The sequence below is a fragment of the Orycteropus afer genome, unplaced genomic scaffold, assembly GCF_000298275.1.
Source record: "Orycteropus afer afer isolate SDZICR_OR568_19922 unplaced genomic scaffold, OryAfe1.0 scaffold00622, whole genome shotgun sequence".
NCBI classification, from domain to species: Eukaryota; Metazoa; Chordata; class Mammalia; order Tubulidentata; family Orycteropodidae; genus Orycteropus; species Orycteropus afer.
This window is the reverse complement of record NW_006922209.1, coordinates 766,700-782,227: the sequence shown is the minus strand read 5'-3', so window position 1 is coordinate 782,227 and position 15,528 is coordinate 766,700. Positions and strand designations below refer to the sequence as shown.

The 15,528-nt window shown below is 48.0% G+C and overlaps 1 protein-coding gene across 1 annotated transcript in view; it reads left to right on the top strand.

Moving 5' to 3' along the window:
- The window catches only part of STX3 (syntaxin 3), a 60,601-nt gene that overhangs the window by 39,469 nt on the left and 5,604 nt on the right, over positions 1 to 15,528 (top strand). Inside the window, exons 4-10 of the mRNA XM_042783062.1 lie at positions 5,107 to 5,206; positions 7,057 to 7,131; positions 8,025 to 8,092; positions 9,800 to 9,908; positions 11,618 to 11,691; positions 11,970 to 12,104; positions 13,873 to 13,983. Coding sequence (XP_042638996.1) covers positions 5,107 to 5,206; positions 7,057 to 7,131; positions 8,025 to 8,092; positions 9,800 to 9,908; positions 11,618 to 11,691; positions 11,970 to 12,104; positions 13,873 to 13,983 — 672 coding nt within the window. The remainder of the gene's footprint in view (positions 1 to 5,106; positions 5,207 to 7,056; positions 7,132 to 8,024; positions 8,093 to 9,799; positions 9,909 to 11,617; positions 11,692 to 11,969; positions 12,105 to 13,872; positions 13,984 to 15,528) is intronic.

Below are 15,528 nucleotides of genomic sequence, written 5' to 3'. Positions count from 1 at the left end.
TTGAACCACCAGCCTTCTGGTTACCAGTCAAGTGTCTTAGGCACTATGCTACCTACTTCACTTAAAATAACTGGGTTGGTTTCTGTTTTCCTGACTAAATTTTGAGTGATGCAAAGCCCAAATACATTTAATTGATTGGATATTACTATCTAAGAGCACTTGTTTTCACTGATCAGTATAACTGAGACCACTTATTTATTCTTTATTAATAAAAGGAAAGTTGATATACTCTTTCCAGTCTTGATAAAACTTCTTAGGGACTTGATTTCTGTTGTTTGGTTGACTGAGGTCTCTCCATTCTCACTGATGTTTGTTCATTTTCCAAAGCAGAGAAGTGAATAAAGAGGACATGACTGAGAAGACTTAATATGAGTATGCTTATGGATTATACTGTTTTAGGAGGAAAAGTAAAGATGTATGAATTGTGAAATTCATTTATTTGACGCTTACAACCCCAATGCGTTTGACACCTTCCAGGGCTGGCATGTCATACGTTTTCAGTAAGTAAAGATGCATTTTGAATGCCTGACAGAGGTACAAGGTAAGGAGCTCTTAATGGATAAGGCATTTGGCTGCTAACCAAAAAAAGGCCAGTGATTCAACCCCACCAGCTGCTCTGCAGAAGAAAGATAAGGCAGTCTGCTTCCGTAAAGATTTGCAGCCTTGGTCGCTATGAGTCAGAATCAACTCAGTGGCAGGGAGTTTGGTTTTGGTGTGAGAGGTACAAGGTACATGGGAGTTTAGAGGGGGCAGAGACTAACCCTTAGGTAGAATGGATAAAGCTTTTTGCTTGGCTTTCTACCCTGCTCTACTGAAATCTGCCAGTTCTCCAAAGCAGTACTTTCTCTACTTTCCATTGTCTCATTAGATTCTCCTGGCTAGTGAGCTCCGGACAGAAGAGCATGCCTTAGAGTAACTCCTTCCTTTCAGGGAGATGATTAGTATAATGTGGTCATTATAGTTGGTTCCATGACATAGACACCCACCGTGAAGAGTGTTTGACTTGCTGTTCTTGGGTGATTACTGGTGACATCACAGAATTCTGTTAATACTAGAACTGCTGTGAGAATAAAATGAGACGTGCTTGTAAAGGCACACAAGGGGCCCTGGAATATACGAAATGTGCAGTAATTGTTAACTGGTTTTGTATTTGTCATGGTCATTGTGTGACCTTTGTGGAGCACGTACTTTGGGCTAAGCATCTGACATGCTTTATTTCATTTAATTCTCATAAAGATTGTGAAATGATAATTATGAAAATCCTCGTTTTGCAGATGTGAGAACAGCTCAGAGAGGGTTGGTGGCTTGTTCAAGGTTGGAAAGCTGCTAGGTGGTGGGACTAAAGTCTGAACCCGGTCTTTTTGACTCTAAGCTTGCACTGTCTGGATTCTCACACTACTGACAAATTGTTTAAAAAGACATTAAATATAATGTATAATAAGACAGCATTGGAGATGTGTTAGATGTTGATTTCAAGAAAACCAACTTTTGGGTTGGGTCACTCATATAAAAAGAGCTCCTTAGGGTAAGGCATGGTTAGAGAGGAAGGAAATAAAGTGCATTTTATCTGTGAAAGGTAACTGAAACAATCTCACAAAATAGTGAGTTAAACATGCAAATTAACCGGATGCACTTTGACTGGGCATGGAGTTGGGAGAGAAGATCGGGAGCCTGGCCGAGGTAGTTCTTGCACCGTTACCTGCTCCAGAGACGGGCATCTGGCAGATGTCTGAATTCTGCCTTTGGCTTTGCCTCTCTCTGCAGTGTGGCCAGCCTTGGGTAATTTCCTCTTTGAGCCTCAGCGTTCTCCTGTATAAAAGGAGACAGTGATGGGGGAGGTACTGTGAAGGGCAGAGTACCATTTCTGATTAAAGTATATGCTCAGCCAATTTTAATTCTTTAGCGTATATTTTGCAGAGTAATGTCAGGATACTTAAAACAACAGACCCCAGACAAAACATACCAATTTCCACGGAGCTTTTTGATTCAGCTGTGTGTGGATTTCCAGCTAGATTCCCCTACTTTTGATTCTTTGGTTGTCTGGCAAATGTGTGAAAGGAAACAGCATGCACCTGCCACCGTGGGATACCCAGAAGTCACCTTTGGAGAAAACCAGCGTTTCCAAGAACAAACAAAGACACAAGTTCAAAGAAGAGAGCTCTGTGGTTGGCCAGTTGCCCATCCTGAAGCCGTCATGATGAAAAGGGTTCTGTGATTATTTGGTGAACTGATGAAGTTGCTGTGAAATCAGTTTCTAGAATGCCCCAAATGGTAAGGTTGATGAGGACAGAGGAGAGAGTGGCTATAATGGGCAGGTGAGCATGGGAGTAGGGTCCTACGTGCAGGTTGGTGACAGAGCACCCAGCACCCAGTTCTGCACAGGGGTGGGTGAGGCATCTGCTATCTAGTCTGCAAAGGCCTGCAGTGACCCTGAGTTTGAGGCCCAGTGACCTCATCCTAGCAGCTTCATCCTGCTTTCTGTCACTGACCAAACTCTGGGCCAGGAAGCTCTTCAGCTTCTTGTTGTTGTTGTTATGTGCCATCAAGTCAGACCCGACTCATAGCGACCCCTCCTTGGGTTTCTGAGGCAGTATCACTATGGAAGTAGATTGGCCAACCTTCCTTCCGAGGAGTGGCTGGTGGATTTGAACTGCCAGTTGTCTGGTTAGCAGTCAAGTGTCTTAGGCGCTATGCTACAGAGCTCCCGCTCTTCAGCTTAGGAAATAATATTCCAGATGAGATTTTGCAAAAATCTAAGGCCTTGTAGTTTGTTAAACTGTGTTAAACTCATTTAAAAATGGTTGATGCCTTTTATTTTAGAAACCTTTTAATCTTAAAAACACAGTGTTTTTCGCTTTGGCAAGACTTTCCTGTGAAGGAAATGGAAACATGGTGTGATGCAATGACATTTTACGAGTTGTAAGGGGAGCCAGTAAGAGAGAAAAGAGGAAGGGAAGCGTAAAGTGGCAATTTCTGGTTTACCCAAGGGCCAGTCCCTGGAGTGGTGACCTCAAGAGACAGCCAGCGCTCACAGGTCGTAACACAGCCCCTTTTAATACTTAGACAGGTTTGGGTGTCTGCTAAAAGTAAAACAGCGTGGAGAAGTGAAAACATTAAGTGTTAGATCCCATGGGAAAGTCCTTCTAGATGGCACCTTGAGAGTCTTACGTGAGCGCCGCCTCCAGCGCCGGCCACCACTGCGTGGGCGCCGCCTCCAGCGCCGGCTACTACCTCTTGGGTGCCGCTTCTAGCACCAGCTACGTGACCCATGACCTCTTTAACCTTTAGTTTCCTCCTCTGAATAGTGGTGCTAATACATCCCACAGTTTCTGTGAGGAATAAATAAGTAACATATGTGAAGGTTTTGCAGACTATTAAAATGCTTCACAGATGTTTGTATGTATAGTCTCATTACGTTAACACATTGGTGTTTTATTCTACATCTTTAAGCAAGTGATTGCATTCATAAACTATACTAAAAATACCAAACTCACTGCTGTTGAGTCGAACCGACTCATAGCGACCCCTCCTTGGGTTTCCGAGGCGGTATCACTACAGAAGTAGATTGCCCAACCTTCCTTCTGAACAGTGGCTGGTGGGTTTGAACTGCCAGCCTTCTGGTTAGCAGTCAAATGCCTTAGGCACCACGCCACCAGAGCTCCTAACTGTGGCACATCAAAATCAATTTTCCTATGGATGGGGAGAGCCCTGCTCCAGTGGCAAAAATACAGGCTTGAGGGTTAGGAGAACTCACATTTTATTTCAACTTCTTTCAATGCAGTTTAGAGAGCTACAATCAGGTTTTCTAAAACAGGTGAACCATTCACTGGAAGAAAGGGATGCTGGAAGCTGGGTATATATGAGGAATATGTTGTTAAGATGCCTGTTTAAGATCCTGCTCTGTAGTATTGAAGGGCAGTGGCGGTTCAGTGGTGGAATCCTCAGCTTCCGATGGGGGAGACCCAGGTTCGATTCCTGGCCAGGGCCCCTTGTGTATGGCCACCACCTGTCTGTCAGTGGGGGCTTGCATGTTGCTCTGATGCAGACGCAGAGCTTCCAGACTGAGACAGCCTAGGAAGGGAGGCCTGGTGACTGGCCTCTGAACACCAGCCACGAGAATTCTAGAGATGACAAAGGTCTGAGCCCCCCGCGACCTGGGGGTGGTGCAGGGCCAGGCAGCGCTTTGTCCTGTTGTGCATGGAATCGCCGTGAGTTGGGGGGTGACTTGACAGCAGCTCACGACGACATCGTCCAGCATTGCACCACATTTCTGTGTGTCACTCGTTCCAGTGTCGACATGCCCTTCATTATGGACGTGGCGGGTGGTGAGGTGTCTCCTGCTGCTCCTTCACCTGTGTTCCCACCTCTGCGTGGGCCATGGTGCCAGGGGCCGCTGGTGCCTTTGAAGAGGGAGCCAAGGTTGCTTTTTGGGCTTAGCCCTCGTTCAGCAGTGTCTCGAGGTGGTGTCTGTCTGGGAATGATTCACAGCTCACACAGCCAGGAGCCCTGCGGTGCACAGAGGCTGGTCTGTGGCTTGAGCTTTGGGTGCTGATTTTCTCAGGGAGTCGCCTAGTAAGAGGCCAAGTCCAGTGTCCAGAACATCCGTCTGTGGACAGCTTGGGCTGTCTGCTGGGCGGGCTCACTGCTCCGTCTCTCTCTTCCTCTCTCCTTTCTTGCTCTTTGTCCTCCTTGTCTTTGCGTCTGTTTTCCACTGTCTAGGTTTACACTCTCTCTTCACTTCCTTCTTTCTTCCCTTTTTCTTCTCTTCCAGTCTTATTCTCTTTCTGTTCTCACTACGAGGGGTTTAAGGGTCTGCCTGAGACGGGAGCGGATTAGCCTTCGGGATGTCCCTGGCTCTGGTGTGAATGCTCCCACATTTATCTCTGTCAGGGAGCAACGAGTATGGATTTCCAGGGACTGCCCTGCTGAGATGAGTTCATGTGACTCTGAAAAGGGGACTTCCTGGGTGGCTCAAGAGTTTTTCCATGTTCTTCTGTAAGCCCAGAGATGGGTGGCCTTCAACAGAGAGCCCCGCTAAGCTTTCATCTCAGCCGCGGACGTTGTCTTCTTCTCTGATGACGAAGGTGGTTCTCTCTCTGGTTGCAGATAGAGGAGACTCGGCTCAACATCGACAAGATCGCGGAGAGCGTGGACGAGGCCAAGAAGCTCTACAGCATCATTCTCTCTGCCCCCATCCCAGAGCCAAGTGCGTGTGGAGTCACAGCAAGGCACCCAAAGAGGGCTCTGCCCTGGGGCCGGGCCTGTCTGTGAACAGCCGGGGCGTGCGCACGTTAAATGACACGCGTGTACACGCCATGCCCTCTCCCTGTTTCCTTTACCTTACCCAAGCTCACACTGCCCAGCCCCAAGTCAGCTCTCCTCTTCCTGGTCCCACTCGAACCATTTTGACAGACTTCCCTCAGCCTCCCCTCAGCCTCCCTGCTAGTCTCTCTCATGACTGGCAGTGACTCTTCCTGCTTCTCACAGGTGCTGTACTGTCTTGCCCCTGTGTCTTTACGCCTCTATTTCTCCTTCCTGAAATGCTTTGCAGCCCCCTTTTCAAGTCCTGCCCATCCTTCTCAGGAGCTCTGGTGGTGCAGTGGTTAAAGCATTTGGCGGCTAACCGCAAGGTCCGGGGTTCGAACTCACCAACTGCTCCATGGGAGAAAATGAGGCGGTCTGCTTCTGTGAACATTTACAGTGTTGGAAACCCAGTGGGGCAGTTCTCCTCTGTCCTGTAGGGTTGCTGAGTCAGAACTGACTCGATGGCAGTGGGTTTGGTTTATTTCTGGTTTATCCATCCTTTAAGACCCAGATCAAGTCCTGTTTTCTCCATGGTGTTCCAGAGGGTTCAGGTGCAGCAATCCCTCCCATGTCAGAACTCCTGCTAGCCTCACTGAGGCAAGCTCCCCCTAGCCCCCTAATTGTTCCACACTTTTGGAGTGGGGATTAGGGCTCATTTTAGGTTCCTTTATGACAGGTTTCAATCCAGATCTTGTTATTTCATTCCTGAAGTTCTTCAGAGGCTCCTTATTCCTTAAGGATTAAAGTTGAAACATTTAGCAGAACATTTGAAAACTGTCTTGGTCTTATTCCTGCCTGTCTCTCCATCCTTTTCTCCTGCCACACTCCCCCATCTTACCCTGACTTTAGCCGAGGAAACTCCAGTTGTTGTCTGAATGTTTCTTATCCCCTCTTTGACCCATTGTTGCTTTTCTCTCAGACCCCTGCTCTAAGTCTCCTTCTGTACCTGGCTAACTTTTGGTCATTCCCTGAGACTCAGTCCTACTGCAGTGTTTCCAGAAGCCTTTCCAGATCCCTCCAGGCTGTGCTCTGGGGCTGTCATAACCACTTGTGCACACCTTGACCAGAACACATACCTTCCTCCACACTGTGTATTAGAGTTGCTGATTTATGTGTCTCTTGTCTCCCCCTAGGCCCTAAACACCTTGAAAGCAGCATCTGTGTCTTCTCTCTGATTCCTTGGTTGCTAGCTCAGTGCCAAGCTTGTAGTGGGTGCCCTGGGGGTGGTCTCTGAATGAATGGCAGGAACTAATATTTCCTTTGCTCCATGAATCCTTGGACACCTTTGGGCTTGTAGGAGCTTAGGGAATAAGCTCAGGTTGGTGAGCCTAGCTCAGGATCTTTCCCAGAACCCTTTCCTCCCTTCTGAGCTAAAGCCCTCATTGTAAACCGGAGTATTTCTTCTAAAAACAAGGTTCTCAAACTTGTGTGTGCTGGAGAATTACAAAGGGCTTGTTCAAAAGGCAGCCTCTAGGGCTGCAGCCTTGGGTGTTTTTATTCTCTACGTTGGGGGTGAGGTGTCTGGGAAATGCCTTTGCAAAATGAAGCTTTGGGTGTGATTCTAACACCTGCTGTCTGGGGAACGGATATCAGAATGTGTGACTGGGCAATAGACATCAGATAGCTGAGAAATGCTGCTCTGGGGTATGGGTGCCTGAGAAAGCTCCCTTGCCTTCTTTCCTGACTGCTGTAGTGCACATAGCATTTAGTCTGCATGTTTCTAATGGACTCTGCCTGACTTTGTTGACCCAGAAACCAAGGATGACCTAGAGCAGCTCACGACTGAGATCAAGAAAAGGGCCAACAACGTCCGGAACAAGCTGAAGAGTAAGAAGGGGGCAAAGGGCACAACCCAGTCCCCACCCCATCTCGTACCCCCAGAGCCTGGCTCCCCTTGACACTCATCTTGGTGGAAGTGACACCACTTCTTCCACCTGGGCTCATGCTTGGGGCACTGTTCCTTGAGTGGCCTTTGTAGCCCCAGAAACCCGACTTCCCTTGAAGCTTGACTGTAGCTGAAAGAGTCCAAGGTTGAGACTTAAGAGATGAGAATTAAAATGTGTAGTTGTGTGACTTGGCCCATTAATGCCATCCCTTGACTTTTCTCTCACTGGTCCCCAGTTTCCCCAGCATCTTCATTCATCTGAACGGTACATTTGGTGAATGTGTGCCATTGGCCAGAGGTTGAAGGCGGCATCGTTCAGCCCAATGCATCATTTCTTTCAGCCAACCAAATCACAGAATTGTTTTCATAGGCGTAGAGGGTGGGCTCATCGGAGCAGCTTCCTGTAATAACAGTGATGGTGTGTGTGCCACTGAGCTGAGCACTTAGTTTGCATTCTCATTCAGTCTTCGCATGGGTATCAAGAGGGAGGTACTGTTATGATCCCACTGTACAAATGAGAGGGAGCAGGAACAGTAAGAGAGGTTAAATGACTTCCTCAGAGTCTAAAGCTGATAAGTGACACAACAAGGATTTGAACCCATCTCTTGGCAACCAAAACTCATGCTAAGATGCTGTTCAAAGACCTGGTAATAGGTAGGGTGAGGATTGGAAGTCCTGTGGCTCCCCTGGGAGCTGCTCTTTTGAGATTACACCCGTTTGTTGTTACAACTCCATGGACTGGGGGTGTGAGAAAGACAACAGGTCTGCATTGGGTGATGTGTTTCTTGGAAGAGAGGAGCAGGTGTGTCTAGAATCACCCTTTCCTCCTCTCCAGGCATGGAAAAACATATTGAAGAAGATGAGGTCCGGTCATCAGCAGACCTCCGGATACGGAAATCCCAGGTGCGACTTCCCTTGATCTAACAGTCACCTAGGAGCCCTGGTGGCATAGTGGTTAAAGCATTTGACTGCTAACCAAAAGGTTGGCAGTTTGAAGCCACCAGCTGCTGTACAGGAGAAAGATGAGGCAGTCTGCTTTCATAAAGATCACAACCGTGGAAGCCCTGTAGGGCAGTTCTCCTCTGTCCTGTGGGGCCACTATGAGTGGGAATTGACTGGATGGCAGTGGGCTTTTAACAATTACCTGGTCCGTTTTCCCCTCTCCCCTACCTCCCGCTAGAGTCTTTTTTTAAAATACAATTCTTATTTGGAATGAATTAAGTTGAAGAACTGGGAATGGGGAGCTCCTCTGGTCAAAGCAGGAGTAAGAGCTGGAGTTCAGCCCATCCCCCCACCTCTCCTGCCCCAGAGAGGCCCCTGGAGAACTAAGGGGCTCAGCCCAGCTTAAGCTGCTGATCTAGTATGTCTGCCTTGTTTCCCAGATGAGGGGAAGTCATGTGTCTCTAAAGATTTTTCAGTCATCAGGTGTCTGGTTTGGAGCTAGGTGCTTTGAGAGTTATCAGAGATGATAATCCTCCCCCTTAATGAGTTGACACGACAGTCAGGTGTTAGAAGGGAACTCTTACACAAGACCCAATAGGACAACAGTGTAAGAAGACCTTTAATCAAATGCATGGTGTTTCCAGTGTTAAAAGATCTCAGGAAGAATTGGGGGTTGCCCAATGAAGCTGAGCCTTTGATGTTGGCCAGAATGCCAACACAGACAGGTTCAGGGGTAGAGTGTCCTTTTTCTAAGACGTGTCAGGGCAGGATCGGGGTATGTGTGTGCTGGTGGCAGTGGTGGTGGTCAGCAGTAATGGGCAAACACTGAAGAGAACAGTCTGTCAGGAGGTAAAGTCTGCTTTGGGAGAATGGGAGTTGATTTTTCGGGTAGATAATGTAGTGCCACATTTTAGAGGTCTTTGAATACCAGCATAGAGAACTTGGATGTGACTAAATAGCGACAGGTGTCACTTCAGGCTGTAGGATTATCTGGAAGCCCTTTGACAGCTAGATCAGAGAGGGAGGAGTCAAGAGGCAAGGTTGGTCCCTAGAGAGGTTTTTGCAGTGATTTTGGTCTGAATTTGCACTGTGGTAATGAGATTAGAAACTATATAATATTGGTGGGTTTTGCGAAGGACAAATCAGCAGGGCTTGATGCTGAGAAGTAGGCAAGGAATAAAAATATTGATGAAGATTTGAACTTACCCATCTGGGGCGATGTTACGGCTGGTGAAAGAATCCATCTGGTTATAGACAGGAAAAGCTGGGGCGCTCCGTTAGGGTAAGAAGTCAAGGATCTCTGGCAGGTGTCTTGTGGGAGAGGAGTCTGGCAGTTTTAGAAACAAGCCAAGAGGGGTGCCAGCAAAATGCTAGCAGTCCATGTGGATGCAGGACTCTAGATCCACAGAGATGATTATCTCCTTTGGCGTTAAGAGTTCTGTGTGAGGTCAGCAGGGCAGGTAAATAGATACTGAAAGTATACTTGGAAAGCTCTCAAGGAAGCAAAGCTAGGAAACCAAAAAATTGAGTCTTATCCCTGGTCTTTGGGTTCCAAGCCAGTGTTGCCAGAGGCGAGGCTGTGTGGTGGCTGGGGAAGGGCTCTACAACGGTTAAGGACGTTGCTATCTCTTTCTTTTCGTGGGCTTATATTGTACACTGTTCCCACAGCACTCTGTCCTCTCCCGGAAGTTTGTGGAGGTGATGACCAAATACAATGAGGCTCAGGTAGACTTCCGTGAACGCAGCAAAGGGAGAATCCAGCGGCAGCTTGAAATTAGTAAGTGTTTGAAGTCTGGCGTGTGGCCCTCCACCTGTTCCTGCCATGTGGTTGTCCATCCCAAGCTGTGAGACGCAGGAGAACAGGACACAACCGTGTGTGGCTTCTGCCCAGGACAGACCTTTAACACTGACATAGCCGGGGTGCTGTCTTAGGCTGAAAGTTGACAGTGCTCATCAGGTCCATGTAGTTGTATTGTTGTGGGATCCAGCATTTCCTGATACATTAAGGGGAAACACTTGCTAAATAATTGCTCTTCTGTGGGCTACCCCATTCGGTCTTTTTTTCTACCTGTTTGACAGCAAAGAACATTTATGAAATGAAAGATGCAGTGATAGTCACTATGAGGAATAAAGAAATTAATAAAGCCACACTGGATAGCAATGAGTAAAGTGGGAAGCAGGGCCTGGCAGGGTGGAATGTGCTTGAAATGGGAGAAAACGATGAACAAACACATAATCAGGGCAACGCAGGCATGTATAGGAGTGGCAGGCTGTCCAGGGCCTGGGAAGAGGCTGCATCTGGTGCACCAGTGAAAGGTTAAGGTGGATTGAGGCAGGCTCGTGTAGGAACTGTCTGCTCCTAGGGTTGTTAGGCTCCGAGGCGTAGGGAACAGGGGTAGTGAACTTCTGAACCGGTAGTAATGCAATCAGATGTGTGCAGAGGAAGGTAATTGTTGACAGTATTCAGTAAGGACTGGATTCAGGGAGAAATCAGAAGAGTTAGGAGTTAATGGGGGAGTGTATAAAGACCATGGTCTTACAGTGAAGTCACCTTCTCTGTTAAGGACTACCAAGAGTCCAGTCCCCAAGCTGTGGAGATTAACCCAATCTCCACTTTCCCAATTCTCCATCATCTCTGACCCCCGCTTCTCCCTCCCCCTTTTTCTGCTAGGTTTGATGATTAGCTGTAATGTCTCACAGAGCTCAGGGACTGTACTTACGGTTATGTGCTCTATTAGGGAAAGGATACAACTTGAAATTAAAGGATATCAGTGTCAGGAGGAGGCACCCGGAAACTGGAAAAGTCCCAGAGCCAAGCTTCCGTTTTCCCAAGGAGAACATACAGGGGCAGACTATCCAGTAGTCTTACTTGTGCTTAATTTACTAACCTGTAGGGAACAGTTTCACATGGGATGTGGTGAAAACCATGTGAAACCGTTCCCTACAGATTAGTAAGTAAGCCTAAGTAATTCATGCTTACCTTGCTAACTGAATACTCTGTCCCTGTCAAGGACTGTGAATTTGGAAAGAGGCTTTGATTCTGTAGGGAAGTCCTGTGGGGTAGGGAGAGAGATGGATGCCAGCCATCCCTAGAAGCAGAATCTTTGATGTGGTGAAGAAATGTGAAATTGTTCCCCACAGATTAGTAGGTACCTGTGTTAACTGGGTACTCCGACACTGAGTGCATGTCTTCTCTCACCAACCGGGTCAGTTCTTGGAGCGGAAAAGCTCTCTGAGCCCCCATGTTGCAGGGCTTTGATCAGTCAGCCCATGGGCTCATCATCCGTTACCAGGTGGGCTTTCCATACAGTCTCAGATGTGGTCAATACTCCTTCATGCCTTAGGAATCCCCTAAGGCTCTTTCTCCAAAAGCCAAGGGTAAATGCCAAACATTGCACCACCCTCCCCCATAGTCCTAATTGCTAAGGAACTTCTGCAGTGGTGTACTTTGATCTATTTGACATGCTGCTTTGTTTTGTGGTAAAGCCGGCAAAAAGACAACAGATGAGGAGCTGGAGGAGATGTTGGAAAGTGGAAACCCTGCCATCTTCACTTCCGGGGTGAGTGTTGGTGGCTAGATGGTAGACCTCTGTCATAGAGAAAGGAGGGCAGTATGTGGAGCACCACGGGGTGTGAACATGTGAATGGGGGGCAAGGCGCTCTTCAGAGGGCTGTGTGAGGTCTGCAGCAGGGACATGGCCATTGGTGCAAGCTGGCGAAGGGCTATGGCAGGGGCACGGTGTTAGTGCAGGGGGCTGATGGTCTGTGTGTGAGGCTGTGGTGGGGACGTGCCGTCAGTGCAGGGTGCCCCATGGTCTGTGTGTGTGGCCTATGGCAGATCATCGACTCCCAGATTTCCAAGCAAGCCCTTAGTGAGATCGAGGGACGGCACAAGGACATTGTGAGGCTGGAGAGCAGCATCAAGGAGCTCCACGACATGTTTATGGACATCGCCATGCTGGTGGAGAATCAGGTAGCCGGCGGTGGGTCCCAGTGTGGGATGGGAGGCAAGGGATGCTCAGGCTCTCCTGAGAACGGTCGGGGTTGGCGGGGGAGACCGTGAACTGAGAAAACGGGAACGCAAGTGTGCTGGGTGGGTCAGGAGAACTCGTGAGGATTTGCATAATGGGGTAAGGGAATGCCAGCATTCCAGCAAGAATGCTGACCCTTTGGGCGAGCTCAGCCTTGCTGGTCTTGCCTGCCACTTGGGCTTCATAGCCATTGCTTGTTAGCGTGGGGATTGAGGTGCCCTGTCAGGTTCCTAGTTCCCTGTGGACTCAGGACCTCTGTTCTTTTTTTTTTTTTATTTGAGAAATGGTTCTGAATAATGATGCCTTAAAACAATGAACTATTTTACTGCTGACTTTGAAAAAACAAGTGATCTTGTTCCCAGTTCCCAGTGAAAAGTTAGGATTAACAGAAGTTTTCCTTTTTTTTTTTTTTTTTAACATTTCTGTTTTTCCTCTTGTATGTTTTTTCTAAAACTGGTTATAGTTTTTGCTAAGGAATAAGAGCAGGCAACACATGAATGAAGAATCAGCAGATTAGTATTTACAGAAAAGCTTGAGACACACATGGTGCTGGTTTGGCAGCTTGTCCTCAGGCATGCTTGCTCAGGGGCGTCACTCCAGATGGCCCGCGTATGGTGTTGGGTTCACAGAATCAGAGGATACAGTTAAAGACGTCAAAGGTCATGGTGTTGGATCACTATGATCATAAACTTCCAGTTGCTCTGCCGCATGGATAGGGTTGAAAACTAAGTAGGATCCTTTAGTTGGACCACAAGACCTAACTGCAGCCCAAGCACTTGACTGGTTGTTGGATCAGTGCCCTGCTAAGGGCCCAGGTGCTGTGCCCCCAGCCCCTTCTGGCCTCTGGGAACGTTATTCAAGTCCCTCCATCCCCACTCTTCTTTTTCTTCCACACTGCTTTGCCGAGGAACTGGTTTGAGATTCAGGGGATATGGGTAAGTGCCTTTCTCTGTTTACAGATTGCTAGAATGGTGGGTTGAGCTGGGTTGAGGAGACTCTAGGTATGTCGGGGAATTTTCATCCTAAAATGCCCAGGAATTAGCTGAAGGAGTGACCAGACTTCCCCATGTGGAAGATAAAGCTGGGAAATGGTTGGGAATCGTACAAAGACACCACCGTTTAGAGGGGAGGATATAGCCAAATAAATGGCTTGGGTAAACCCAACTTCTGTGACCTAGAAATGTCTCTTAGAAAATGCAGATGTTTACAACCTCAGATATTTTGAGTCCTTACTATGTGCCAGGAGTCCCTGGGTGGTGAAAATGGTTAAATGCTCAACTACAAACAAAAGTTGGTGCTTTGAACCCACCCGGAGACTTCTCAGAAAGCCTCTTGATCTGTTTCCAAAAGGTCCCAGCCTTGAAAGCCCCCTGGAGCAGTGCTACTCTGCACCCATGGTGTCAACTAGTTTTTGTACTGTGTGTCAGGTGCTGTTCTACGGTGGTGAACAGAATCGTTTTAGGCGGGAACGAACCCGATTCAGGTCTGGTTGGCCAGAAAGAGGCCAGCGTCCTGGTGATGCCCTAAAGCAGGTCACCCCATGAGAAGTGTGAGTGTGCCCCATGGGGGTGCTTCTGGCAGGCTGCTTTTCAAGGCTTCTGGCTGTTCCTCTGCACTGAAGGTTATAAGAAAGAGAATCCCTTTTCCACGTCAGCCAAGATCATCCTGGGATGGGTTCTGTTGGTTGTGACCACTGTCTGTTCTTTGCAGGGTGAGATGTTAGATAACATAGAGTTGAATGTTATGCACACAGTGGACCATGTGGAGAAGGCCCGGGATGAGACTAAGAAAGCGCTGAAATACCAGAGTCAGGCCCGCAAGGTGAGGCTCTCCCCGACCTTTTGAGAAGAGAGTCCATTTTGCTCGCCGTCTTTCGCTCTCTCCTCCCCCTTTGCATCTCTGTTTCTGCTGCTGCCACTTGCATCTGGGGAAAGGGAGCCATGATTGACCGTATTGAGAACAACATGGACCAGTCAGTGGGCTTCGTGGAGCGGGCTGTGGCGGACACCAAAAAGGCAGTCAAGTATCAGAGTGAAGCCCGGAGGGTGAGCGCCTCGGTCTCGGCTGCCTTTACTTGCCCCATCTGCTCTCTGGTCCTCCCCACTGTGCCCTGGAGCCCATCCTTCCCTCTCTGCCCTGGCCTCCTCCAAACCCCGCCATCAGCCGTTCCCGGAGACTAGCTGCCCTTCGGTCCCAGGTGTGCCTTGCATGGATCTGGCTCACATGCTTTTGACCCAGGCACCCACACCACAAAGACTGGTGTGTAGACTGGCTGATTCCCAGGTGGTATTATCAATTTTCTTCTGGACGTAGTTCATGAAGCTTTCAGGTGTCACACTTCTCTGCTCTTTAGAAACTTTCTCCTCATTATCTCTCACTAGCCCTAGCCCCTCTCTCTTTTTTCTCCTTGTTTTCTCTACCATGGACCCAGAACTGTCTGATTCAATTAGCACCAGAACTGTGCTAATTGCTATGTAAATATTTTATCTTATGGAGCACTTATTCTTTGTACTTTATAGATGACACAGTTGAGGGTCAGAGGTTAAGTACATGGCTTCAGTAAGTATAGGAGCTGGGATTCAAGTTCAGATCCCAGTCATACTCTTGCCCTGACACCACCTGCCCACCTTTCTGCTGCCCCTGCATCTCTTCTCGCTGACTGCGGGTACTCAGTTCTGGTGGCTTCTGCTGTTTGGACTGTTCTGGGACTCCCCCTCTTGGGTGCTGGTATTTCTGCTTTTGGTTCTTTGTTTTGCTTCTGCTTTACCGGTTGCTTATGTGGGCATCAGGGAGATGGGAAGTTATTGACACGGTGAATCCAGGCTGGTTCAGAACAGGACTATAACCATGCATTCTGATCTCCAGGCAGCATACTGGGTCTGACAGCTCGGAGCTGTGCTTTAGGGAGGAGGTGGTTAGTACATGTGAATTTAAGACTATCAAAAACTTCTTTGTGCTCCCTCTCGAAAGGGGAAAACTGGTCATTTTCTGTCTTGGCTAGTTGGTGCTTAGAGACCCCATGCTAGTTCCTCTCAGTGTAACTGCCCATGTGCATAGGACTTCAGTGTGAGTTGAGAGCTGAGAGAAACTCCCTATTTCCATCTGCTGGCATTGGTAGCAAAGGATTCAAGAAACAGACTATCCTAATAGGATGTCTTTAGTTAGAGATGTTGTAGGCTTATTTGGATCCATAGGATGCTTTTTATGTAGAGGAGAGAGGGGCTGTTTTTGGATATATATATGTGTGTGTATATGTGTGTGTGTGTGTGTGTGTGTGTGTGTGTAGGAGCTCTGGTAGCATAGTGCCTAAGGCATTTGACTGCTAACCAGAAGGCTGGCAGTTCAAACCCACCAGCCACTCCTTGG